This window comes from Lithobates pipiens, unplaced genomic scaffold, assembly GCF_037356315.1.
Source record: "Lithobates pipiens isolate NorthernLeopardFrog02 unplaced genomic scaffold, aLitPip1_a1.2 Scaffold_3, whole genome shotgun sequence".
Classification (NCBI taxonomy): domain Eukaryota; kingdom Metazoa; phylum Chordata; class Amphibia; order Anura; family Ranidae; genus Lithobates; species Lithobates pipiens.
Window position 1 is genome coordinate 148,862,103 of NW_027507790.1, and position 25,804 is coordinate 148,887,906.

At 43.7% G+C, this 25,804-nt stretch overlaps 1 protein-coding gene across 5 annotated transcripts in view; it reads left to right on the plus strand.

The window, feature by feature from the left end:
- The window catches only part of MCTP1 (multiple C2 and transmembrane domain containing 1), a 1,143,431-nt gene that overhangs the window by 522,002 nt on the left and 595,625 nt on the right, over positions 1–25,804 (plus strand). For all 5 annotated transcript variants that reach the window (XM_077462382.1, XM_077462384.1, XM_077462383.1 and 2 more), the window contains 2 exons: positions 23,209–23,379; positions 24,054–24,184. In XM_077462382.1, the coding sequence (XP_077318508.1) occupies positions 23,209–23,379; positions 24,054–24,184 (302 nt within the window). The remainder of the gene's footprint in view (positions 1–23,208; positions 23,380–24,053; positions 24,185–25,804) is intronic.

Consider the following 25,804-nt stretch of genomic DNA (forward strand, 5'->3'; position numbering starts at 1 on the left):
TGTATGTAGCATCAGTATCGGCTACATACAGTATACAACGTTGTGTTGAAGCGGTATGACACAAGCTTTGAATTTTCTGAATGAATACAAGGCTTCCTCTTATTGGCTGAGGTGAAGATTGTGATGTGATCCGCTCGACCAAATAATGGTGCCTGTACACGTAAGCCCAAGCTTGTTGCCTTATGACTTTCTTCAAACTTAGAATGTTTAGTCTGATTACTGATGGAGAAGAGAATGAGTAAAGGCTTCTTCCTGCCTTCAAAACATCAATATAATCATCTCAGCCTAGAAAGAGTGACTTAACTGAAGCTCAAGGACTGATTTTTAAGGATTAAAGTTAGAGCTCTCTTAAATAATGATATTATTCCTTTATATTGAGACATCGGGAATTTAGTTGTGCTCACTTGTAAAGTTACTGAACAGTCCATTTTAGGTGGTAACGTTTGGCCTTGTTGCGGGATTTTAGATATAGACATCCTAAAAATAATCCTGAATAACGGAACCAAGATTTTCATTGTGTTCTCAAGCCTCCTTAGAACAAAGGGGCCATATATGAACCAGTCTGCTCTGGCTCTGCTCTTAGTAACCTTCTAGGTAGACATACTGTATTTTGAATAATCCTAGAAAGAAGTATCAGGGTTCTCCAAAAAGTTTCCACACTTTTTTAACTCTATTAAATATAAAAAAGTGTGGAAACTTTTTGAAGACCCTTCATATTAGGGGGTGTCCATGCAAAGTGTAAATAAAAAAAACAACAAAAAAAACAGTCACTATTATTGAATTAAATCAACTGTTTAATTGTTCCTTTGGTTAATTGATCAGCATATTTTTTGGATGTAGAGGGTCATAAGACTGCAAACTTTTGTGTGGTTGTGTCAAAATCTTGAAGTTGCTATTTTCCTAACATAATCAAGTTCCATTTGTACATGCTATTGGCTTTTGCAGGGCTTAGAGCAAAGCCAAGTCTGAAAAGAAATTGTGATCAGTGGAGGAATGGTTATATGGGTGACTGATCTCACTTGTATTGTTACAGAAATAAATTTAGCAAAGAGAAAGCACATTTCCGCTGTTAAAAGCTTTAGTTTTCCTCCTGATAGGTCTCTCATTTCCAGTTGCGAGTTATACTGAGCTGCATTATTGACCTTTCAAGATAACTTACTTTTCCTAATGAGAAATGCCTCTGGACCATTTCACTTTTTCAAAGATGCTTCCTAAACAAAACGCAATGGGAAGACAAATGATTATAACGTGAAAGACAATTTGTGTGCATCTACAACACTTCATGTTTTAGGAGGCTGGAGTAGGGAGTTCAGATATCATTGTCTGCAGTGGACGGAAATAAGCAACAAGATTTACCATAGAAATATTGTATAATGAGGCAAAATGCCTGTAATCCAACTCCTGTATGCATATCTAACTATGGCTATTGTGACAAGTCTTATTCCAAGATACCATGTGCTATAGCTGAGAATTTCTGAAAAGGGATTTATGGAAAAAATAGTTATCAATCTATGTCTATATTGTCTGTGTATTTACATACACATATAGCAAAATAGTTCTCTAGTTTATGACCCTAAACAAAATACCATATTTATCGACGTATAGCAGGCGCTGGTGTATAACACGCACCCCAATTTAAGAGGGAAGTTTCAGAATTATTTTTTTTTTTAAATAAACCACTTTGAAGCAAAATAGTGGGTAGTCAATGCAGCCTGATTTGTGCCCATTTGAAGCCTCAATGCAGCCTGATCTGTGCCCACCTGCAGCTTCAGTGCAGCCTGTTCTGTGCCCATCTGCAGCCTGTTCTGTGCCCATCTCCCTCATCAATGCAGCTCATCATCTCTCATATGAAATCACCAAGCCATCATCTGTTTCCTCGGCTCTCAGTCGGCAGTCACATACACAGTTCCGCCTCCACCATCAGCATTGGCCCAGCTCCTGTGATAGACAGAACACTGGTCCAATGCTGGTGGCGGAGGCAGGACTGTGTGTGTGACGTGAGAGCCGAGTGGAGAGGATACGATGGCTCCGTGATTTCCGGCGACACTTGTCCCCCTCCTTCCCCTCTGAGGTATGCTTTCACCATATAACATGCACCCGCGATTTTACATTTCTGGGGGCGTTCTGTACACCATCTGTGTACAGAACGCCTCCATATAGCCATGTTGCATTGCATTTTACAGAAAATTACAGCGCTGCAGATTGAAAACAAAAGGTATTTTTTAATAACATTCCATTACAATATGACTTGTATAGCTAATGTATACACTATTTAATTTTTTTATATTTATTTTAAAATTTTTTCCCATGAAAGTACAGTTACCCTTTAGAGCAGGGATCCTCAAACTACGGCCCTCCAGCTGTTGTGAAACTACACATCCCATGAGGCATTGTAAAACTCTGACATTCACAGACATGACTAGGCATGATGGGAATTGTAGTTCCTGAACAACTGGAGGGCCATAGTTTGAAGACCCATGCTTTAGAGGATACATTCACATTTTATAATATGTTACATGTTACACCTATATTCATTCAGGGTGTAACATGTAGCATGTTTTAGCTCCCCCTTCCCTCTCAGTTTGACAGTGGGGGGGGGGGGGGGTCATCTCCCTGCATCTGCTGTCACATTTTGAAAATGACCCAGCTATGCGGGGCTTCGCCTTCACAGCCACTTTACTTATTCACAGGAATCTGTGAATGTAGAAACTACAGGTCCTGTCTGCCACTGAGGGCATATTAATCATCATGCCAGTTAGGGTTGACACCTTTTCTTCAAGTCAAGCCCGAACACTTCAGTGGCGTATGGCAGTTTTTTTTTGTAGTATACACACACAATCTTTCTTGTCCACTCTATCTTTTATTCTTTTATTCTTTCTTTCCCTTTTTCTTTGTTCCTCACCCTTTCTCTCTTTTTCTTTCACACCCCCCCCCCCCCCCTTCTCTCTGTGAATGGCTACATGTCCATTTTTTTCATTATTAAATAAAATGCTAACCATACACAAATCTATATATATATATATATATATATATATATATATATATATACTGTATATATGTATACACACACACACATGTATATGCACTGTATGTATTTACACCTATAGGTATGTTGTTCCCAATGAATGATTGTCTTTGGGGGGAGGGGGGGTTGCAATGTGGAATGTGCCTCATGTGTATATAGTGTGTGTATATGCTGTGTGTGTATTGTTTGTGTATATTGTGTGTACAGTGTGTGTACATTGTGTGTATTGTGTGTGTGTGACATGTGTATTGTGTATGTGTCATGTGTATTGTGTGTGTGTAGCATGTGTATTGTCTGTGCATTGTGTGTATACAGTGTGTGTCCTCTCCTGCATGGATCCCGGCTGTAGAAAAGGAGAGCTGCCTTGTAGTAGAATGTCCAGGATGGTATAGATATGGATGTGGATCCTTCTTTGACAGCTGAAGGGGTGGGGGGGGGGGAGGGTTGGTGTGTGGAAAACCTGCAGATCTCATTAATGGCCAATAGAGCACACAGTAAGTGTCCATGCCCCCAACCCCTTTTTCCACCCCTTACTGTGTGTGTTGCAACTTGCACAGCACAGACCTGCTCGTTGCCACTGCTGCCTGCTGCACAAGGCCTGCTTTCTCCACCGGCTCTCGGCTGCTAGAGATCATAACCTACCCCACCTCCTGTTCACTGCACCGCCGCCACCTCCTTCCGAGCTGTGGTGTACAAGGCGCTTGTATCGGCAAGAGCCGGTACAATGTCACCTGGGCTAATCCTGCACCCCTCACCCACTACAATGATGTCTGCACTCTGCAGGGACTCATCCTCTGACAGCTGCATTGTTGTATGACGCTGGGAGATATAAAGGATACTTCACTGGGGCGAACACATACCCCACACACATATCCATGGACATTCCATGCTCAGCAGCATCCCTACAATCCTGGAAATTCAAACAGTGGCAGAGAGACATAGGAGCGGGATGGTGACAGGGGCGGGTTCTGCACCAGCTGGTATAAACAGATTATTCGGAAGCCTGCATAGAGGGAGCCACCATCCGGTCTGAATGTGCCCGGGTTTCAGGTGGGCTGAACCCCCGTAAACATGACTCAAAAACCGGACTGTCCGGGTTAATCCCAGACAGGTGGCAACCCTAAATTGCCAATAGTTCACACTGCCTACAGCTCTACAAGTACAGTCCGTACAGAGGCATGGACACATAGCTGTAGGCAGTTTGTGCAGGAGCCTGCAGATATTACACCTACAATCAGCAGATCACAGGTGCAATGTCAGGCTCCTGCACACACTGCTGACAACTGGCATTAGTTTAAAAAAAAATTAAATGCACTTTTTTTTTACCTGCAAAAATACGTGCTATTTTTAAATAAAAGGTGAACTTAGCCTTGAAAACCATTTTTGTTGTACCTCATAACTTGAAGCCAAAAAGCCTTTCCCCAGGCTTCCTCCCTTTTTTACTGCCTCAAGCAGCTGCACATGTTCAACTTTGAGAAGAATACATAGTTACATAGTTAAAGCAGAGTTCCATACATTGTTTAATTTAATAAAAGTCAGCAGCGACAAAAAGTGTACTTGATGACTTTTAATAAACAGACACTCACCTGTCCCATGGTCCAGCGATGCGGCTGCCCGAAGCCTCGCTCCTCTCCGCCGACACCATCATAGGCACTGTGGACACCCGGTCATGACAGCTTTCAGCTTCATAGCCGGACGCACATTGCACATGCATGAGTCACTCTGCGCTCTGCTAGTGGCCAGGCAATCTTCTGGGACCTGTCACGTGTCCCAGAAGATTGCTGGCAGGGAGGGACTGCCTAGGGGGAGAGGAGGAGTCGCCTAGGCGGCCAAGAGCAGGAAGAAGGAAGTGGGACAGGAAGTCCCACTCTAAACTAAGTACCCACTATCCCCAAAAAACAAAAAGACATGCCAAATGTGGCATGTCAGGGGGTGAGGAGTGCTTAAATCAGAAGTTCCACTTTTGGGTGGAACTCCGCTTTAAATCGTCGGTAAGGTTAAATAAAGATACCGCTCCATCCAGTTCAACTTGAATGTGTGCACCACTTAAAGACCAGGCTTTACAAGTTAAAAACAATTTTTTTTGCTAGAAAATTACTTATAATCCCAAAACATTATACATTTTTTTTTCTAACGCCCTAGAGAATAAAATGGTGGTCATTGCAATACTTTTTGTCACACCATATTTGCGCAGTGGTCTTAGAAGCGCACTTTTTTTGGAAAAAATTCACTTTTTTGAATAAAAAAATAAGGCAGCAGTAAAGTTAGCCCAATTTTTTTTATATTTTAAAAGATAATGTTACGCCAAGTAAACTGATACCCAACATGTCACGCTTCAAAATTGCGCCCGCTCGTGGAATGGCATCAAACTTTTATCCTTAAAAATTTCCATAGGCGACGTTTAAAAAATTCCACAGGTTTCATGTTTTGAGTTACAGAGGAGGTCTAGCTCTAGAATTATTGCTCTCGCTCTAACGATTGCAGCGATATCTCACATGTGTGGTTTGACCACCGTTTTCATATGCGGGCGCTACTCAGGAATGCATTCACTTCTGCAAGCGAGCTCATCATATTTATTTTACTTGATTTTATTTTTTCACTGTTTTAGAAAAAAAATTTAATTGAATCACTTTTATTCCTATTTCAGTGCATGTAAACATCCCTTGTAATAGAAAAAAGCATGGCAGGTCCTCTTAAATATGAGATTTGGGGGTCAAAAAGTCCTCAGATCTTATATTTTGATTTAAATGCAATAAAAAATTTTTTTTGTCATTTGAAAAAATTACAAAAATCGGTGGCGGGAGGGGGGGGGGGGGGTGGCCCCTATCCTGCCACCGATAACAGTGACCTTGCAGCGAATCTGCCTCAGAGACCACCATTATTGTAAACAGAACCACTGGCCGAAAAGATGGATACCTCGGTTGTGACAGCAGCTGCTGCCGTTACCGAGGTATCCATCTTTAAACTGCCAACATATATGTACAGCAGCCGTTCGGCAAGTGGTTAAGGTGCTACTAATTTCATTAATACTCACAAGCGGAATTATTATTTTTATTATTATTATACAGGATTTATAAAGTGCCAAAGGTTTGTGCAGCACTTTACAAAATGATAGGAAACAGAACAGTTAAGTCTCATTCACACATGTGGCTTGGTAGTACTAGTGATAAACCAGGGAGTTGAGCTGCAGTTTTACGTTCTCCAACTGCCTGCTTGAACATGGACATGCAACCGCTCAGGACTGCACACATCCCATGGAATAAATTTGGTGAGTGTTACCGCCACTGAACACGACCAATGCAAGTCTCTTGAGCTGATCCACAACTGCCCCACAGCTGCATGTAATGCAAAGGATTTCAGCACAATAGTGCAGCACTTACAGGGTTAAATCAGATGGCAAGGAGGTGACATGACACCTCCTAACCACCCGTCAACTGCCCTCTGAAGAGTGAACCAATGCGAATTACTCTTCATAGGTAACTGCACATGGGAACGAGCCCTTTGAATACAATTTGATAAAAAAAGATTAGAAGGACCCTGCTTGTGGGAGGTTACAATCTAAGAGGGAAGGGCAAGTAGTAAAAAGGTAATAATACCGTTTTTTTAGGCAGGGGCAAGATAGGCTTTCCTTAAGAGATGAGTTTTCCCAGAACTGGACAGGATAGGAGATAGCCAGACAGATTGGGGTAGGGAGTTCCAGAGAATGGGCATACATCTATCATGAGAGGAATATGTGGACTGCTATTGCTTCCCCCCCTTGTACAATTAGTAGTTGTGGGGCTGTGTTTCATTCATTAGAGGCATTTATATAACGCCAACAATTTACACAATGTTTTACATACTGTATATTCACATTAGTCCCTGCCTTCAGACTAGAGCCACACAATTAATCGTCAAGAATCCTTATTGCGATATTGACTAAAGTGTTTCACAATTCTTTCTATGCAAAGAATTCTCTCTGCTCTTCTGAAGCCACAGCAGTCAAAAGAAAGGAAGAGAAAAGCTGGGCAGTCTGCCAGGAATCAAAACATTTTTTATCAGTTGAACTTAAGTATAAACATTGTAACAATTTGTCAATGGTATCAGGGGCGTAACTATAGGGGGTGCAGCAGTCGCGACCGCAACCGGGCCCAGTGATCCAGGGGGCCCATGCAGCCCCCTCTACATATGACCGGCAGCAGCATAGGCAGCTAGAACACACTATTACATACCCCCTCCATATCCCCCTGGGGACAGGGACCCCTTCTCACGTGGGGACAGGGACCCCTTCTCACCTGGGGGCAGTAACTTCATCTGCCCTGGAGAAAAGGACCTCATCTCTTCTGGGGACGGGGACCCAATCCTGCCTAGGGACAGTCCCCCAATGCGGCACCTAAAAATGTAAAAAAATAAATAAATAAAAACTGCTGATGCCAGTGGGGGAACTACAGGGCTCACAAAGGTCATACCTGTGACCACGCCCCTGGAGTTCCACCGTCGGACTCGGAGGGAAGGGCCCTGGCTGGGGTTCAGGGGGGCCCTTCATGGTTTCTTGCATCGGGGCCCTGAAGGTTCTAGTTACGCCACTGAATGGTATAGACTGTGTGTAAGTGAAAAAAGTTTAACCACTAAACCTTTTTCTGACATTTGCTGGTTTCAAGTTAAATTTTTTTATTTTTTTGCTAGAAAATTACTTAGAACTCCCAAACATTGTATTTTTTAGTAGACACCCTAGAGAATAAAATGGTGGTTGTTGCAATATTTTATGTCACACTGTATTTGGGCAGCGGTCTTTCAAATGCAATTTTTTGGGAAAAAATTACTTTTATGAATTAAAAAAAAAAAAAAAACTAACCAGTAAAATTCGCCCTTTTTTGTATAATGTGAAAGATTTTACGTTGTGAGAATCATGAGACAATTGTGATCTTTTTATTCTAAGCAAAAATATCGTGATTCTCATTGTGGTCAGAATCGTGCAGCTCTACTTCAGATCCTTATCTCATATTCATACATACACATACTAGGGCCAATTTAGACAGGATTACCTTTTAACCTACCTTTGGAGTTAAAATACAGAACACCTGTGCATCCCCTTGTGGGTATGCCTGGGCATATGTGTAGTGCCCCATTAGGGTAAATGTTGTTTTTTGGTCTTCCTGTAGCCAGCTGGAGCAACAATCACTTAATATTGTCTGTTCTGGGTACTTCTGGTGCAGGCTCAGTTACTTTCCCCAGCATCCCATTGAGTTATGGGATATAGTGGGTGGAAGAACCTAGACTCTGCCCTGGTCAGAGGCGTGGGTTATCAGCAGTCAGATGGGAGGGGTATAAATAGACTGGGGCCCAGAACAAGAGGGCTCTTGTTCCTGGGGGAGTTAGACCCAGCCTGAGGGCTGTGGCATGACTGAGAGACTACCTGCAGCTGCAAGAATTATTTTTGGGGTCTGGCCTCCTAAATATTTGCATGCAGAGAGCTCATCTGAGGTTCCAGGACACAGGCAAATCAAGAAGAAAAACTGACTGTTACTGCAGTGCAGTGGGGTTTATTTACTAAAACTGGAGAGTGCAAAATCCGGTGCAACTCTGCATAGAAACCATTCAGCTTCTGGGTTTTATTGCCAATACTTAACTGAAGCTGAAGTTAGAAGCTGATTGACAACTATGCAGAGTTGCACCAGATTCTGAGTGCACCAGTTTAGTAAATCTCCCCCAGTGAGTACCAGCCACTTGGAGACTTTCTTTAGCTTCATTTGGGAGAGTTTTTTCTTAGTACATCCAGGACTATACTTCTGTTGAGAAGTCCCTGTTTAGTACTAGTTTATCTTCACTTTAAAGAAGGTGCCCTCACCCTGAAGGAGTAGATCAGATTTAATGTCCTCTGCCACAGTTTGTTGAAGTTTGTTGGAGTATCCCTAGGTTCACCCTTGCCCTTTCCCAGTTCTTTTAACAAAATAGAACTACAAAAAGGCAAGAACAGACTGTTCCCTGACTCGAGTGACTGTGAACTACCATGTAACTGGCTGCTGTGTGCCTATCAGGTAATGGGACCTGAGACCAAACAGTCAGACCAGTCCAGGGTCTGCTCTACATACGTGTAGCACTTACCCTCAAAGGAGCTGCTGATTTTATTGGGCTTACCATTACCTTCTTCACCTCGTGTATGTCTAGGGGTTTCCCGAGGTTGATGGCCCAAGAACTGTAGAGACTGATACAAATCCGCTTATGGGATTTTTATTTGCAAAGAAGAAATAGACTAAACACAGTCTCTCAATGAGGGTTAGAGGTTTTTAGGTAGAAAGTTCAGGTACTCTTGGAACTTAGTCAAATAGGAAGTGTCTCACTTTAGAAATCCAGAGAATAGCCATTCACAACTGGATCCTCACACTTATCGGATAGACCTCCTCTCACCAGGCCTAGCAAACGATAGAATGCTCAGATAAAGCAAAGTCTCTGCCACAGACTTGTTGTAGAACACTGGAATATACTGAAGGATGTAGACAACTTAGAGAACCCTGATATGGTACCAGTATCTTGCAGCCGGTCCGGTGATACCATACGAGTGTAGATTCGCTTGGGGTCTTTCAACAAAGCCTCCGGGCTCTTTCTGAGAAGCCAGCCTTCCGCGTGGCCTTCTCCCGAAGAGTCCTCCCCTGGTTGCTCTTTCAGTTGCTGGGCCTCTCCACAGATGAGACGGCACCGGACCACCTCCAAATCCTCCTTCCAATTTCGCACCCTAGGCCATGAGAGACCTGAGGGCTGGTCAGGAGAACCAGGACCAAACAGACAGAAAGCACTTCTGGGCCGGAACCCCGAAGCATGTGATGTCAGTACCTTAATTACCCTCTCCCAGAGTGCACAGCAGGATGACCCGCCCAATGAGTTGATTCCGAGAAAGCTAGTACTCAATGCACCGAGCTGAACTGCGTTCTCACACCTGCCAGAGATGACAGCGCCACCTATAGCCAAGCAACAGCAGTGCAATCCAGCTAGAATGGTACCGAGATCACAATTTGGTGTAATTGAACCCAAAACCAAACTGCGGTTCCAGGAATGTTAAATGAAATGAATGCTCTATACCGTATGTACTATACCGTATGTAGGAGCCGGCGCTACATACGGTATAGTACACATCGTGTAAACGGGGGCTCTTGAGGCCGTGGGCACAGGAGTGCCTAGGTTCACTCACAAACCAAGAAGTGTACTGTTATTTTAAGGAGGAATTCCAGACAAAAAGAAATGTTTTGGGTACTTCTTAGGCACAATTAATCTAGGTGTTCCTAATAACATAGCTGATCTTTACTTTTGAACTCAGGTCCATTTTGACTGTAAAGAGATATCAGAACTTCTTTTTTATGACATTACTGGATTATGTTTCTTTTATCCAGCGTCTGCAGCATGAAAATTATGCGTAGTGAAATCTTCTCTGTTTATGCAACATTGACTCAGTAATCCTCATGTTTTGCAATATTAAAGCAATATGGTTTGTATAGAGAACAACCACTTAAATGTAAATAGGCAGAGAAATACAATTGTGCTCAAGTGTTGTACTGTATTTAGTCAATACACATAAACAGAGTTGGAGATTTCTCCAATGTATTATTCATCAAGCTCACAATCCAGCTTTCTAGTCTATGTTCTTTCACTGCCTTTTATACATTGGTATACAGAGTATAACAGAGCAACAGCAGTCTATATGAGTATAAACAGATCTGCCTATGAGCACCCACCTTTTCTACCAACCACCCACCTCTCTATGGGGGACCTGAATGTCCTGCTGCCCATAGCTGGAAGTTCCAGAAACCTCTTAAAGCAGAAACGTCAGATATGGAGGCCGCTTCCATCTTCATCCATCTTGCTTCTGGGTTCATTGACTCTGGCTCTGTGACTGGCCTGAGCCACTATGACGTCACTCCACGCATGCACGCAGGAGCCACCTGTCACAGTGGCTCCTGCGTGCATGCGCCAGTGATCACATTGGCTGAATGTACAGTAAATATCTCCTAATTGGTGCCCGTTTAGGAGATATTTACAGTGTAAATATGTAAGTATTTACACCCCTTGAAATTTTCTGCATTTTGTCATGTTACAAACATAAACATAAATTTATTTTATTGATATTTTATGTGATAAATCAACACAAAGTGACACATAATTGGGAAGTGGAAGGAAAATGATACATGTTTTTCAAAATGTTTTACTAACATTTTTTACAAATACATATATGAAAAGTGTGGCATGCATTTGTATTCAGCCCCTTTTACTCTGATACCCCTAACTAAAATCTAGTGGAACCAATTGCCTTCAGAAGTCACCTAATTAGTAAATAGAGTCCATATGTGTGTAATTGAATCTCAGTATAGATGCAGCTGTTCTGTGAATCCCTGAGAGGTTTGTTAGAGAACCTTAGTGAACAAACAGCATCATGAAGGCCAAGGAACACACCCAACAGGACAGGAATAAAATTGTGAAGAAGTTTAAAGCAGGGATAGGTTATAAAAAAATATCCCAAGCTTTGAACATCTCACAGAAGATTGTTCAATCCATCATCCAAAAATGGAAAGAGTATGGCACAACTGCAAACCTACCAAGACATGGCTGTCCACCTAAACGGACAGGCAAGGAGAGCATTAATCAGAGAAGCAGCCGAGAGGCCCATGGTAACTCTGGAGGAGCTGCAGAGATCCACAGCTCAGGTGGGAGAATCTGTCCACAGGACAACTATTAGTCGTGCACTCCACAAATATGGCCTTTATGAAAGAGTAGCAAGAAGACATTCATTGTTGAAAGAAAGCCATTAAGAAGTCTTGTTTGCAGTTTGGGAGAAGCCATGTGGGGGACACAGCAAACATGGAAGAAGGTTCTCTGGTCAGATGAGACCAAAATTGTACTTTTTGGCCTAAAAGCAAAATGCTGTGTGTGACGGAAAACTAACACTGCACATCACCCTGAATACACCATCCCCACCATGAAAGATGATGGTGGCAGCATCATGTTGTGGGGATGCTTTTCTTCAGCAGGGACAAAGAAGCTGGTCAGGGTTGATGGGAAGATGGATGGAGCCAAATATAGGGCAATCTTAGAAGAAAACCTGTAATGCCGCATACACACAATCTGAATTTCGGCCAGCAAAAGACCGATGAGAGCTTTTCATCAGAAAATGCGACCGTGTGTATGCTCCATTGGAATTTAGCTGGCCGAATTCCCGCCAGCAAAAATTTGAGAGCATGTTCTCCATTTTCCTGACGGAAAAACTTTCTATCGGAAATTCCAATCGTGTGTATGCAATTTCGACACACAAAAAATCACGCATGCTTAGATTCTACTACGAGATGGAAGCTATTGACTACTAGTGATGGCCGAACGGTTCGCCCGGCGGTCGTTTCGCGGCGAATTTCCGACTTTCGCCGTCCGCGGGTTCGAACGCCTTTTTCCGTCGTTCGCCCCGGCGGACTTACGTGTTTAATGTATACAAGAACTTTAACCTTTCGTGACACGTTTATCATGTGTTACAGGACAACCAATTGAGACATGACAGCTCATGGACACTTGGACATTCCCCCTAACCTATAAATACACCCGATCCGGTGGCCATTTTACATTCTTTCTTCTGTCACTGTAGGGAAAGGATCCTGTGTGGAGTAGGGACAGAGAAAACGCTAGCTATTTGGTACACAAAAGTTCTTTTCAGGACTGGTATAGGTGTTAGGTCAGCAGCCTGAGTTTCTTTTGTCAGTTTAGATAAAGGGACAGAGCGCTGTATGCTGCTATTTTAGGGACAGCTCAGCCAGATTAGTCTTTCTTCATCATCATCATCATCATCATCATTAGCTGTTACTATCAGGTCCACAAAAGAGCTGTTCCAGCTAATCGTTCCAGCCTACTCTTTTTTGCCAATTTGTATAGGGACAGGCAGGAAGCAGTGTGTCAGGCAGTGAGGATAATTTTAAAGACTTGCTGTTACTATTAGTTCCACAAAGGTTCTTTTCAGGACTGGTATCAGTGGTACGGTAATAGGCTTGTACACGTATAATATTCTTTCTTCCAAATATAGAAAGAATATTATACTTGACTGCTGCCCTTCTGCTGCAGTCTGCTAATCATTCACAACTCACTTGTTCCACAAAGCTCTTTATCAGGACTGGTAACTTGGTCTGTCTAGGGTGCTACGGTACATAGGCTTGGGTGCGGTACAGTCTGCTGTTCTGTAAGGACCGCTATCGGTCCACAATAGATAGGGTTGCCGTGCACTACTGCTGACCGCTGCCCTATACTGCAGCAGTCCTTCAGCGGTATAGGGACTGACGCACAGTCTGCTAAACACTAATACACAACCTGCTTGGTCCACAAAAGTTCTTATAAGGACTGGTAACTTGGTATAGGGTGCTACGGTACATAGGCCTGAGTGCGTTACAGTCTGCTGTTCTGTAAGGACCGCTATCGGTCCACAATACATAGGGTTGACGTGCACTACTGCTGACCGCTGCCCTATACTGCAGCAGTCCTTCAGCGGTATAGGGACTGACGCACAGTCTGCTAAACACTAACACACAACCTGCTTGGTCCACAAAAGTTCTTATAAGGACTGGTAACTTGGTATAGGGTGCTACGGTACATAGGCCTGAGTGCAGTACAGTCTGCTGTTCTGTAAGGACTGCTATCGGTCCACAATACATAGGGTTGCCGTGCACTACTGCTGACCGCTGCCCTATACTGCAGCAGTCCTTCAGCGGTATAGGGACTGACGCACAGTCTGCTAAACACTAATACACAACCTGCTTGGTCCACAAAAGTTCTTATAAGGACTGGTAACTTGGTATAGGGTGCTACGGTACATAGGCCTGAGTGCGTTACAGTCTGCTGTTCTGTAAGGACCGCTATCGGTCCACAATACATAGGGTTGCCGTGCACTACTGCTGACCGCTGCCCTATACTGCAGCAGTCCTTCATTGGTATAGGGACTGACGTACAGTCTGCTAATCACTAACACACAACCTGCTTGGTCCACAAAAGTTCTTATAAGGACTGGTAACTTGGTATAGGGTGCTACGGTACATAGGCCTGAGTGCGTTACAGTCTGCTGTTCTGTAAGGACCGCTATCGGTCCACAATACATAGGGTTGCCGTGCACTACTGCTGACCGCTGCCCTATACTGCAGCAGTCCTTCATTGGTATAGGGACTGACGTACAGTCTGCTAATCACTAACACACAACCTGCTTGGTCCACAAAAGTTCTTATAAGGACTGGTAACTTGGTATAGGGTGCTACGGTACATAGGCCTGAGTGCGTTACAGTCTGCTGTTCTGTAAGGACCGCTATCGGTCCACAATACATAGGGTTGCCGTGCACTACTGCTGACCGCTGCCCTATACTGCAGCAGTCCTTCAGCGGTATAGGGACTGACGCACAGTCTGCTAAACACTAACACACAACCTGCTTGGTCCACAAAAGTTCTTATAAGGACTGGTAACTTGGTATAGGGTGCTACGGTACATAGGCCTGAGTGCAGTACAGTCTGCTGTTCTGTAAGGACCGCTATCGGTCCACAATACATAGGGTTGCCGTGCACTACTGCTGACCGCTGCCCTATACTGCAGCAGTCCTTCAGCGGTATAGGGACTGACGCACAGTCTGCTAAACACTAACACACAACCTGCTTGGTCCACAAAAGTTCTTATAAGGACTGGTAACTTGGTATAGGGTGCTACGGTACATAGGCCTGAGTGCAGTACAGTCTGCTGTTCTGTAAGGACCGCTATCGGTCCACAATACATAGGGTTGCCGTGCACTACTGCTGACCGCTGCCCTATACTGCAGCAGTCCTTCATTGGTATAGGGACTGACGTACAGTCTGCTAATCACTAACACACAACCTGCTTGGTCCACAAAAGTTCTTATAAGGACTGGTAACTTGGTATAGGGTGCTACGGTACATAGGCCTGAGTGCGTTACAGTCTGCTGTTCTGTAAGGACCGCTATCGGTCCACAATACATAGGGTTGCCGTGCACTACTGCTGACCGCTGCCCTATACTGCAGCAGTCCTTCATTGGTATAGGGACTGACGTACAGTCTGCTAATCACTAACACACAACCTGCTTGGTCCACAAAAGTTTTTATAAGGACTGGTAACTTGGTATAGGGTGCTACGGTACATAGGCCTGAGTGCAGTACAGTCTGCTGTTCTGTAAGGACCGCTATCGGTCCACAATACATAGGGTTGACGTGCACTACTGCTGACCGCTGCCCTATACTGCAGCAGTCCTTCATTGGTATAGGGACTGACGTACAGTCTGCTAATCACTAACACACAACCTGCTTGGTCCACAAAAGTTCTTATAAGGACTGGTAACTTGGTATAGGGTGCTACGGTACATAGGCCTGAGTGCAGTACAGTCTGCTGTTCTGTAAGGACCGCTATCGGTCCACAATACATAGGGTTGCCGTGCACTACTGCTGACCGCTGCCCTATACTGCAGCAGTCCTTCATTGGTATAGGGACTGACGTACAGTCTGCTAATCACTAACACACAACCTGCTTGGTCCACAAAAGTTTTTATAAGGACTGGTAACTTGGTATAGGGTGCTACGGTACATAGGCCTGAGTGCAGTACAGTCTGCTGTTCTGTAAGGACCGCTATCGGTCCACAATACATAGGGTTGACGTGCACTACTGCTGACCGCTGCCCTATACTGCAGCAGTCCTTCAGCGGTATAGGGACTAAGAGTTTTGTCACAGGGTGATTTAAAAAATGACAGGCAGAGGAAGAGGCAGGCCCTTCCGCAGGGGTGGTAGGGGTAGGGCAGGAGCAACAGCCTTGAGCCAAAGTGGGAAGTTGCAGAAGGTGCGTTCAATTACTTTAAAGGACGCACCAGACTTGGTTGAGTGGCTCACTCAGCCTTATTCTTCTGCACCCTCCTCATCCTCTCGATCTGCACCCTCTTCTTCACTCTCTGCTATGTGCACCCCCAAAGACACTACCACCAACAACACCACCACCACCACATACCTTCCGCTTGAGTGCAAATGGGGGCCTTCATGCTCCAGTGTTTTAATAGGGACCCCCGTATAAAAAGCATGAGGGTCAAGGACCAGTACTGGGTGGCAACGTACTTAGATCCCCGGTACAAACACAAAATGGCGGAAATGTTACCGCCGTCGCAGAGGGCTGTCAGAATGCAGCACTTCCAGGCCTTGCTTCGAGAAATGCTGCATTCTGCTTTTGCGTGCGCTGGCAGAGGAGCAATTCCCACTCCCAGAGAAGGATTTGCGGGTACCAATCCAACAGCGCCTGCAAGAAGAGGCCGGTTTGAAGATGTGTTGGTGACTTCGGATATGAGGTCATTCTTTCAGCCGACCCATCGACAGGTGTCATCCGGATCCAGCATCAGGGAACGCCTAGACCGTCAGGTGTCCGACTACATTGGGTTAACGGCCGATGTGGACGCTCTGAGGAGTGATGAACCCCTAGACTACTGGGTGGGCAGGCTTGACCTCTGGCCAGAGCTTGCCCAATTTGCAATCGAACTGTTGGCTTGCCCCTCATCCAGTGTCCTGTCCGAAAGGACGTTCAGCGCAGCAGGGGGGATTGTGACCGATAAGCGTACTCGCCTAGCTCACGACAGTGTTAACTACCTCACATTTCTAAAAATGAATGAGGCATGGATCTCGGAGGAATTCAACACATGTGATCAGTAGACCATGTATATGTCTATAAACAATTTTTGGAATCAAGCACACAGACCTTCTTAATTCATTTGGCTCACTTCCCTGACCCAAAAAAGCACACCGTACTATATGCCCCTACCCTCCTCTTTGAAGAGGTTGAGCGGTGTCATATTTCTACTGGGGCTGCTTATTATGAGGGGTTCCCACCATCCCTGTGCTGTGCTGACTTCCTCCTGGGTGTTCTTATTATGAGGGGCTCCCACCATCCCTGTGCTGTGCTGACTTCCTCCTGGGGGTTCTTATTATGAGGGGCTCCCACCATCCCTGTGCTGTGCTGACTTCCTCCTGGGGGTTCTTATTATGAGGGGATCACACCATCCCTGTGCTGTGCTGACTTCCTCCTGGGGCTGCTTACGGTGCTGCTGTCAGCGCTGTATGTCACGGAGCTGCTGTCAGCGCTGTATGTCACGGAGCTGCTGTCAGCGCTGTATGTCACGGAGCTGCTGTCAGCGCTGTATGTCACGGAGCTGCTGTCAGCGCTGTATGTCACGGAGCTGCTGTCAGCGCTGTATGTCACGGAGCTGCTGTCAGCGCTGTATGTCACGGAGCTGCTGTCAGCGCTGTATGTCACGGAGCTGCTGTCAGCGCTGTATGTCACGGTGCTGCTGTCAGCGCTGTATGTCACGGAGCTGCTGTCAGCGCTGTATGTCACGGAGCTGCTGTCAGTGCTGTATGTCACGGAGCTGCTGTCAGCGCTGTATGTCACGGAGCTGCTGTCAGCGCTGTATGTCACGGAGCTGCTGTCAGCGCTGTATGTCACGGTGCTGCTGTCAGCGCTGTATGTCACGGAGCTGCTGTCAGCGCTGTATGTCACGGAGCTGCTGTCAGTGCTGTATGTCACGGAGCTGCTGTCAGCGCTGTATGTCACGGAGCTGCTGTCAAGCTGCTGTCAGCGCTGTATGTCACGGAGCTGCTGTCAGCGCTGTATGTCACGGTGCTGCTGTCAGCGCTGTATGTCACGGAGCTGCTGTCAGCGCTGTATGTCACGGAGCTGCTGTCAGCGCTGTATGTCACGGAGCTGCTGTCAGCGCTGTATGTCACGGAGCTGCTGTCAGCGCTGTATGTCACGGAGCTGCTGTCAGCGCTGTATGTCACGGTGCTGATGTCAGTGCTCTGTATTACGGTGCTGCTGTCAGTGCTCTGTATCTCCTGCACCCTCTTGTTTGCCTACCCTGGTCCCTGACCTTCCCTCTCCTCCATTGCCTTCATTAGCTCCATAGTCCTGAATTGTCAGAACAATTTCCCAAATAAAAAAAAAATGCTTGTAGTTATCGATCCCAAATTCACCTCATACATGTATTATGCTATTGTCCAGGTGGTGGGACTACGTGCTACCCCCTAATAATTACCCCGTGGCCGCAAATTCGACCTAAAGGTTTGCGAAATTCGCCTCCCATTGAAGTCAATGGAGCCCGCGGCGAACGGTCGTTTTCGCGAACGTTTGTGCCCGTTCGCGTTTCGCGTTCGCGAAACGTCCCGTCGGAAGTTCGTCCATCACTATTGACTACTGGCTATTGAACTTCCTTTTTCTAGTCCCGTCGTACATGTTGTACGTCACCGCATTCTTGGCGGTCGGAATTTGGTGTCACCGTGTGTAGGCAAGACAGCTTGATCGGAATTCTGTCTGGAAAACCATCAGACCTTTTTCCGACCATAATTCCGACCGTGTGTACGCGGCATAAGATTGGGGCGGAGGTTCACCTTCCAGCAGGACAATGACCCTAAACGTACAGCCAGAGCTACAGTGAAATCATTTATATCAAAGCATATTCATGTGTTAGAATGGACCAGTCAAAGTTCAGACCTAAATCCAATTGAGAATCTTTGGCAAGACTTAAAAATTGGTATCCACAGACTCTCTCATTCCAATCTGACAGAGCTTGAGCTATTTTGCAAAGAATAATGGGCAAAAGTTTCACTCTCTAGGTGTGCAAAGCTGGTAGAGACATACTCAAAAAGACTTGCACCTGTAATTGCAGTGAAAGGTGGTTCTACAAAGTATTGACGGGGGGAGCTGAATACAAATGCACCACACTTGTTATATATTTATTTGTAAAAAAATTGAAAATAATTTTTTTTCCACTGCACAATTATGTGCCACTTTGTGTTGGTCGATCACATAAAATGGCAATAAAATACATTTACGTTTTTGGTTGTAGTGTGACAAAATTTCAAGGGGTATGAATGCACATTACCTATAGGTAAGCCTTATTATAGGCTTACTTATAGGTAAAAGCCATGCATGGAAGTTTACTTCCACTTTAATACATTAAATCTTAATGAAGACCTGTCACCTGTATCTTTCCAGAGTACATTGTATTTGACATTTTTTTTTTTCTTTTTTATTTCCAAAAATGTTTATTAGTTGTATTCCAAGAACAATACAAGGGAATCATGTTCCATTGAACATATCAAGTAGAATAAAATGTTTGCCATTCAATGCAAGCAAGAGGAAAAAGTAAAGACATTTTTGGTAGTCATAGAAAACAGTTAGGCCCCTTCCACACACATGGATCATTAGTTTCATCAGTTCAGTCACGTTTTTAAAAGAAAAAACAGCTGAAGTTTCCATCGGCTTATCATCAGTTTTTCATCCATTCTTCATCTGTTTTTACTTAATTTTTTACATCCTCCAACCTATAGTCCTTATCCACTTGAGTTCTGGAGCCATTTATTTATGCAAAATTGGACCGTTTGTCTGTTTACATCCGTTTTTCATCCGATCTATTTTTTTTACAGAAGAGAAATAGGGCTTTGATCCGTTTCAGATGGAAGCGGATGTAAATGGATGATCATCCATTTACATCCATTTTTACATAGTGATGCATTGATGCCTGTTTTTCATCCATCAACAGCAAGTGTGAAAGGGGCCTCAAAGAGCTTCTAGTCCAGGCCTAAGACGGCTCTCGTTCACTTACATTGATTTTTACATGTTGTCCGACCTGAGGTCACTAGGGGTGACCTGAAGTCGGATCTGAGTCACCCCTGTGTGAACCGGCTCTTAGGGTACCATTACGTTGACTGAGGTCTGTCGTTCCACTAACATACAGTAAAGGTGACCATGTTACGAAATGCATCTAAACTAAAAGTGTCCAGAATGAAAGACAGGAATTATAGCAACTTCGTAGAGGTGAGACCCCCTGTGGACTCTCCAAGAGGGAGCTCGTATCTCCAGACTCCAAGACCATTTGCTAATTTATGCACTTTAGGGCTCAAAGCTATGTTAGTTAGAAAAGTAACAGAAAATAAAGTAAAGGAGAAAAGAGGCAAAGGAAAGTGTTCAACCCATCCATTCCGGAAGTTCACCACCACCGACATATGTATTACCAGTTATATATTTGATCCAGGGACCCCAGACTTTCTGACACACTTTTATTTTGTCATTCCGGGATAGCTGAAAGATTTTCATTAACCATGAGCCTAGATAGCTTTGACTTCACTAGTTCAAGTAGCATTATAGATGATTTCCAGGACCTGGCAATGGAGAGTCTTGCCGCTACACATATGAACGCTATTATTCTCCTTGTATGTCTCAGGGCTTCCCCCACTTGTCTGCATAAGAATGCCTTCTTTTTTTTACCTGATTGTGACTGTTTACCATTGAGAACCAGTCTCTACAATATACCTTGCATCATCCACATCAGATGAAGTGCTTTTGTTCAACCAAACAACACTTATGCCCCGTACACACGGTCGTATTTTCCGATGGAAAATGTTCGATGGGAGCTTTTTGTCGGAAATTCTGACCGCGTGTACTCTCCATCAGACATTTTTCATCGGGAATTTCCGACACATTGGATCTGGATCTCAAATTTTCCTTCAAGAAAATCTGTTGTTGGAAATTCTGATCGTGTGTACACAATTCCGAAGCACAAAGTTCTATGCATGCTCAGAATCAAGCAGAAGAGCCGCACTGGCTATTCTAACTTCAATTTTCTCGTTTCATTGTACGTCACCGCATTCTTGATGTTCGGAATTTCCAACAACATTGTGTGACCATGTGTATGCAAGGCAAGTATGAGCCAACATCCGTCGGAAAAAATTCTATGGATTTTGTTGTCAGAATGTCCGATCGTGTGATCTTTTGAGATCACTAAAAAAAAGTTTTCTCCAATAAAACATATGATACTTCAGCCTCATTGAGCCTTCTCCATTGTTACAGCAATGCAACTTCTACTGTCACCACTGACTGTCACATCCTAATATCCAGATGTATCTGCAGGCAGATAGATAGGAAACTATAGCAGAAGGACTTAACATATTTTTCAATCATTATATACCATTCAACCACATTAGAATGAAACTTCGTCTACAGTTCTTTCACACATATGCCTTTTTGTGTTATGTAGGTGTGGTGTGTTGTAGGTTCTCTATGCTCCTTACATGCATTTTATACATGTTTCTTCTATTTTGCTGGAAATCTCATAAAAGGTGCAGCAAGCATAATTATATTTGATGTTCCATGCCTTTAGCATTCATTCATACCAGCTGGCACAATAAAACCAGCTGTTTTAGGGTACAGTTGGGTGTCCATCATGTATATGTGGTGCCTTGCATTGTTTACCTTTTTCTTATTTTAATTTCATTGTAATATCGGAAATGAATTTGGAGCTGCTGTGTGGTAACATGAGGTGAGGTCCAGTGTAGTACAGAGAAATGCAACCCACCTCAAGGCAGTATCTTGGGGTGAACATGATACAGAAAACAATTGCTTTCTATGTGTCTTTGCTTCGAGCCTGTGTTGATCTGTACAGTTTCATGTAGGTCTCCGCAATGTGGTGTGAATGAGCCCAATGGCGCATGGCACATAGGACCTACATCTTCTGGGCTTCGTTGCTGGTGGTACAACTGAATATTTTGCCTGTGATTATATTTACATATATACAGCTAACTGTAGATACTTAGGAGAGATTCAAAACGGACCCCCTTGCATTCATCTGTCTTCTAGATCGTAAGGGAAAATTTTTTAAAATTTTACTTAAAGTGGAACTTTACCATAACAAGTTAATAAAAAACAATGTTCTTTAGCAAGGAACATTGATTCCAGATTAATAACTATGCTATCAAAATCAGTGTGTGCTGTAAATTGTCTCCAGAAATGCTCCAATTTCTTCTTGATGGAGGCTGTCATTTTGCTGATGCCCTGAGCCCCTGAGCAGTAGTAAACATTTAGGCTGTCAGCAGATCAGCCTCTAGTGGCTCTGGTTTTCAGCACAGTGCTAAAAAAAAAATAGAGAGCAACTGAGCATGTGCAGAGCAGGGTGAGGCAGTGTATTACTGAATTGTAAACAGTATAGGCACTTATGTTTAGTGTTTTACATACCTGCTATACCTGCAAAAGAGGTCAGCCTGAAGTGATCTAGCAGGATTAAATTTTCTGACTAATGTTCCACTTTAAGCCGGCCATACAGGATTTAAAATTTGCTTGGCAGAATGGGATGAAAAAAAAAAAAAAGAATCATCTGTAGGCTGCCTAATGCTGCGTACACACGACTGGACTTTCCTGCAGACTAGGTCTGACGGAATCAGTCCGACAATCCGATCGTGTGTGGGCTAATCCGATCGCTTTTTGTTAAAAAAAATCAGACGGACCTAGAAATAGAACATGTTTCAAATCTGTCCGGCGGACTCAACTCCTATCCTGAAAACCCTTCGTCTGGGTGCTGGTCCGAAGGACCAAATATGATGCAAGGGAAGCTATTGGCTACTGGCTATTGAACTTCCTTTTTTAGTCCCGTCTTATGTCATCACATTCAAAACGAACAGACTTTGGAACTCTGCCGAAAGTCCGTCGGGAAGACTGTCGGACCTAGTCTGCTGGAAAGTCTGGTCGTGTGTACGTGGCATCAAGATGTTTTTTATGCAAACCCCAATGTTCACAAACAATGCAATCTGCTTGTGTACTCATGACAACAGTCTGTAGGTGCAGGGGTGCTCTGTGCTAATGGCCAAGAGACAAAGTTCAAGTATTTAATGTAATTATTTCCAATTACTTGCAGACATTTTCGGCATTGTAGAAAACTGTGATGGTTGAAGGAGGGTTCCCTTTTTCCATGTAAATGGAATGATTCTTTAATTGCTTATGCAAGGATGATTATCTATGTTGGAGAAATCACTGAAGGTGCAGGGGTGCAAAAAGTTGTCAAGGGTGTAAAACTGCCCATTTAGAGCCAACTTAGGAAATACTTTCTCCCCTTTCTCGGCTATAAAACTGCAACCTGTACTATGTGACAGTGAGCTGCATGAACATTAGTAAGGAAGACATTTCCAGTTCACTTCTTTTAACAACCATTTTTACAACCTCTTCATATCCTAAACTGTTCAGAATTTATAACAGATACATGTTTATAAAAGTCTCAACTACTCACCAAAATATACTACTAGAATGAAGGTGATGCAAAGTACAACTAAGATATGACTAAAATAGAGCAAGAAGTCAGGTCAAAAGATAGCTAACTTTTTTTATCATATCATTTAGTTTCAGACGCAGAGTTTAAGAATATCAGACCTGCACCGAAAATCCCACTTTTGGAGGGGAGTAGTGAGCATAACACTTATTGAGGGGCAAGATCTCAAAGCCATGGATGCTAATGGACTAAGTGACCCTTACGTGAAGTTCCGGCTAGGACATCAAAAATACAAAAGCAAGGTAACTGGTTTTTATGTGTTTTTTTGCTTCGGCCTAGCTCCGGAGCGGCGGCCATCTTGGTACAACGGCGGCCTCCACTGTCTCATCAGGAAGTGACGTTTCGTCGCCGCCATCTTGCTACACCCCACACTCCTGCACAGTAATAATAGAGTGAGAAGGGGGCAAGCGGACATCTTGTTACACCCACCGGAGTTTTAGATTTCACAGTTATTTTCAACACAAAACTGAGCTTATATGCTTAAATACGGTATTTGTAAATCCGGCGGACTGTTTAGATGTTAAATTTTAAAAGCAGCAGCAAACTTGCTGACCTTACATGGTTGTTAATGTGACCGAACACCTCTGATTTTCACATTTAACATTTAGTAATCCCTATGCTTGTTAGCGCCATCTTGTGACCAAAATACATTATATTTTCTCATTGGGGTATTTAAGAAAACAATACACCATTCTAGCCACTAGATGGAGATCACGACCATAAGAATTACTCTAATATGAGTATGAATAAATGTATGTGATTTTTGTTATTTTTTAGTTATATAGATAAGCCTTATAGCATTAGTGGTGTGTTGTATTGTATTTCATATGGATTACTGATATAGGCTGATATTGTATACAGTATGTTTATATACTGCATAAAAAATATTCATCAGAGTTTGATTGTCTCCATTTAGACTCTTCCAAAGACCCTGAACCCTCAGTGGAGGGAGCAATTTACAATGCATCTCTTCGAGGAACAAGGAGGTGTAATTGACATCACAGTATGGGATAAAGATGCAGGCAAAAGAGATGACTTTATTGGAAGGTAAGGAATTGCAAGAAAGAGAAAAATGCTTGTACCTGGTTATCTCTGTTCCTATAATTGCCTCTTAAATAAAGACCAATAAAAATTCACATTTTAGCCAGCAGATGTCATATTTTACCTTATTCTGGAAAAAAGGTTTCCTCGTTATAATGTGTTACCTAAAGTGCTAAAATAAGACTTCACTGAATGCCTAAAATAATCTGTTCATAATCTTGAAACAAATATGTCTATTTTGCACCCAGCTATGCATATATATTGTTAAACAGATAGCTAGCTAGATAGATAGATAGATAGATAGATAGATAGATAGATAGATAGATAGATAGGTAGGTACAGTGGTGGGACAAGGTCATCTAGCACCCAGGGTGAAAATACTGCACTGCGCCCCCCCCCCCTTTCCCCAGTTAATGATCAATAATCTTACCCACGCCTAATAACTACACCTGATCATTATGTATAAAGTGCAGAGGTCAGAACAGGTTAAATTGGGAGCAAAAATTATGTACAGGAGTCAAAATAATGAGTGCAGGACTCAAGCGTGGGTAAAGTGCAGAGACCACGGAGTACACCCTAAAGCACAGCCAGAAATTCTATATATATATACATAAATCCACCCATATACCTACCTGACCCAGGTGTCTTCTATGACTTTCTCTTTCATCATAAAGGTTTAAATCCTAACGCCAAGAAAAAAAAAATAAGAAGTAAAAAAATCCACCCTTGCAGTGGGGCTCCTTTAATGCATGGGATACCTGTTCTTTGAACCTAAGTAACTGAGAATACAAGTGATATTAAATCCTACACCAAAATTGTAATACACTGCAGCTTATCAATCGTTAGATGTGGGGGCTTCAGTCGTTTTCTATTCTAATGCCGCGTACACACGATTGGAATTTTGGTCGGAAAAAGCTCTGATGGTTTTCCCGAGGGGATTTCGCTCAAGCTGTCTTGCATACACACGGTCACACCAAATTCCGACCGTCAAGAACGCGGTGACGTACAACACGTATGACAGGACTAGAAAAAGGAAGTTCAATACCCAGTAGCCAATAGCTTCCATCTCCTAGTTGAATCTGAGCATGAGTGAGTTTTTGCGCTTCGAATTGCATACACACGATCGGAATTTCCAATAGAAAGTTTTTCCATCGGAAAAATGGAGAACTTGCTCCCAAATTTTTGCTGGCGGAAATTCGGCCAGCTAAATTCCAATGGAGCATACACAAAAGCTCTCATCCGTCTTTTGCTGGCTGAAATTCTGATCGTGTGTATGCTGCATTAGGCTTTGCCCCCTCTGTTTTTACCAGGTGATCTGGCCACTATGGCCCCTTTCACACTGGGGTGGTGCGGGCGCCGGCAGTAAAACAGAGCTATTTTTAGCGCCAATTTAACATAATTTTAGCGGCAGTATTTGGGCGCTAGGGGGCAGTTTTACCCCCTGCTAGCAGCCGAGAAAGGGTTAAAACCACCACAAAGCGCTGCTGCAGCGGTGCTTTGCCGGCGCTGCCTCATTCATTTCAATGTGCAGGAGCGGTATACACACCGCTCCTTCACCGCTCCAAAGATGCTGCTAGCAGGATGGTTTTTTACCATCCTGCCAGTGCACCGCTCCAGTGTGAAAGC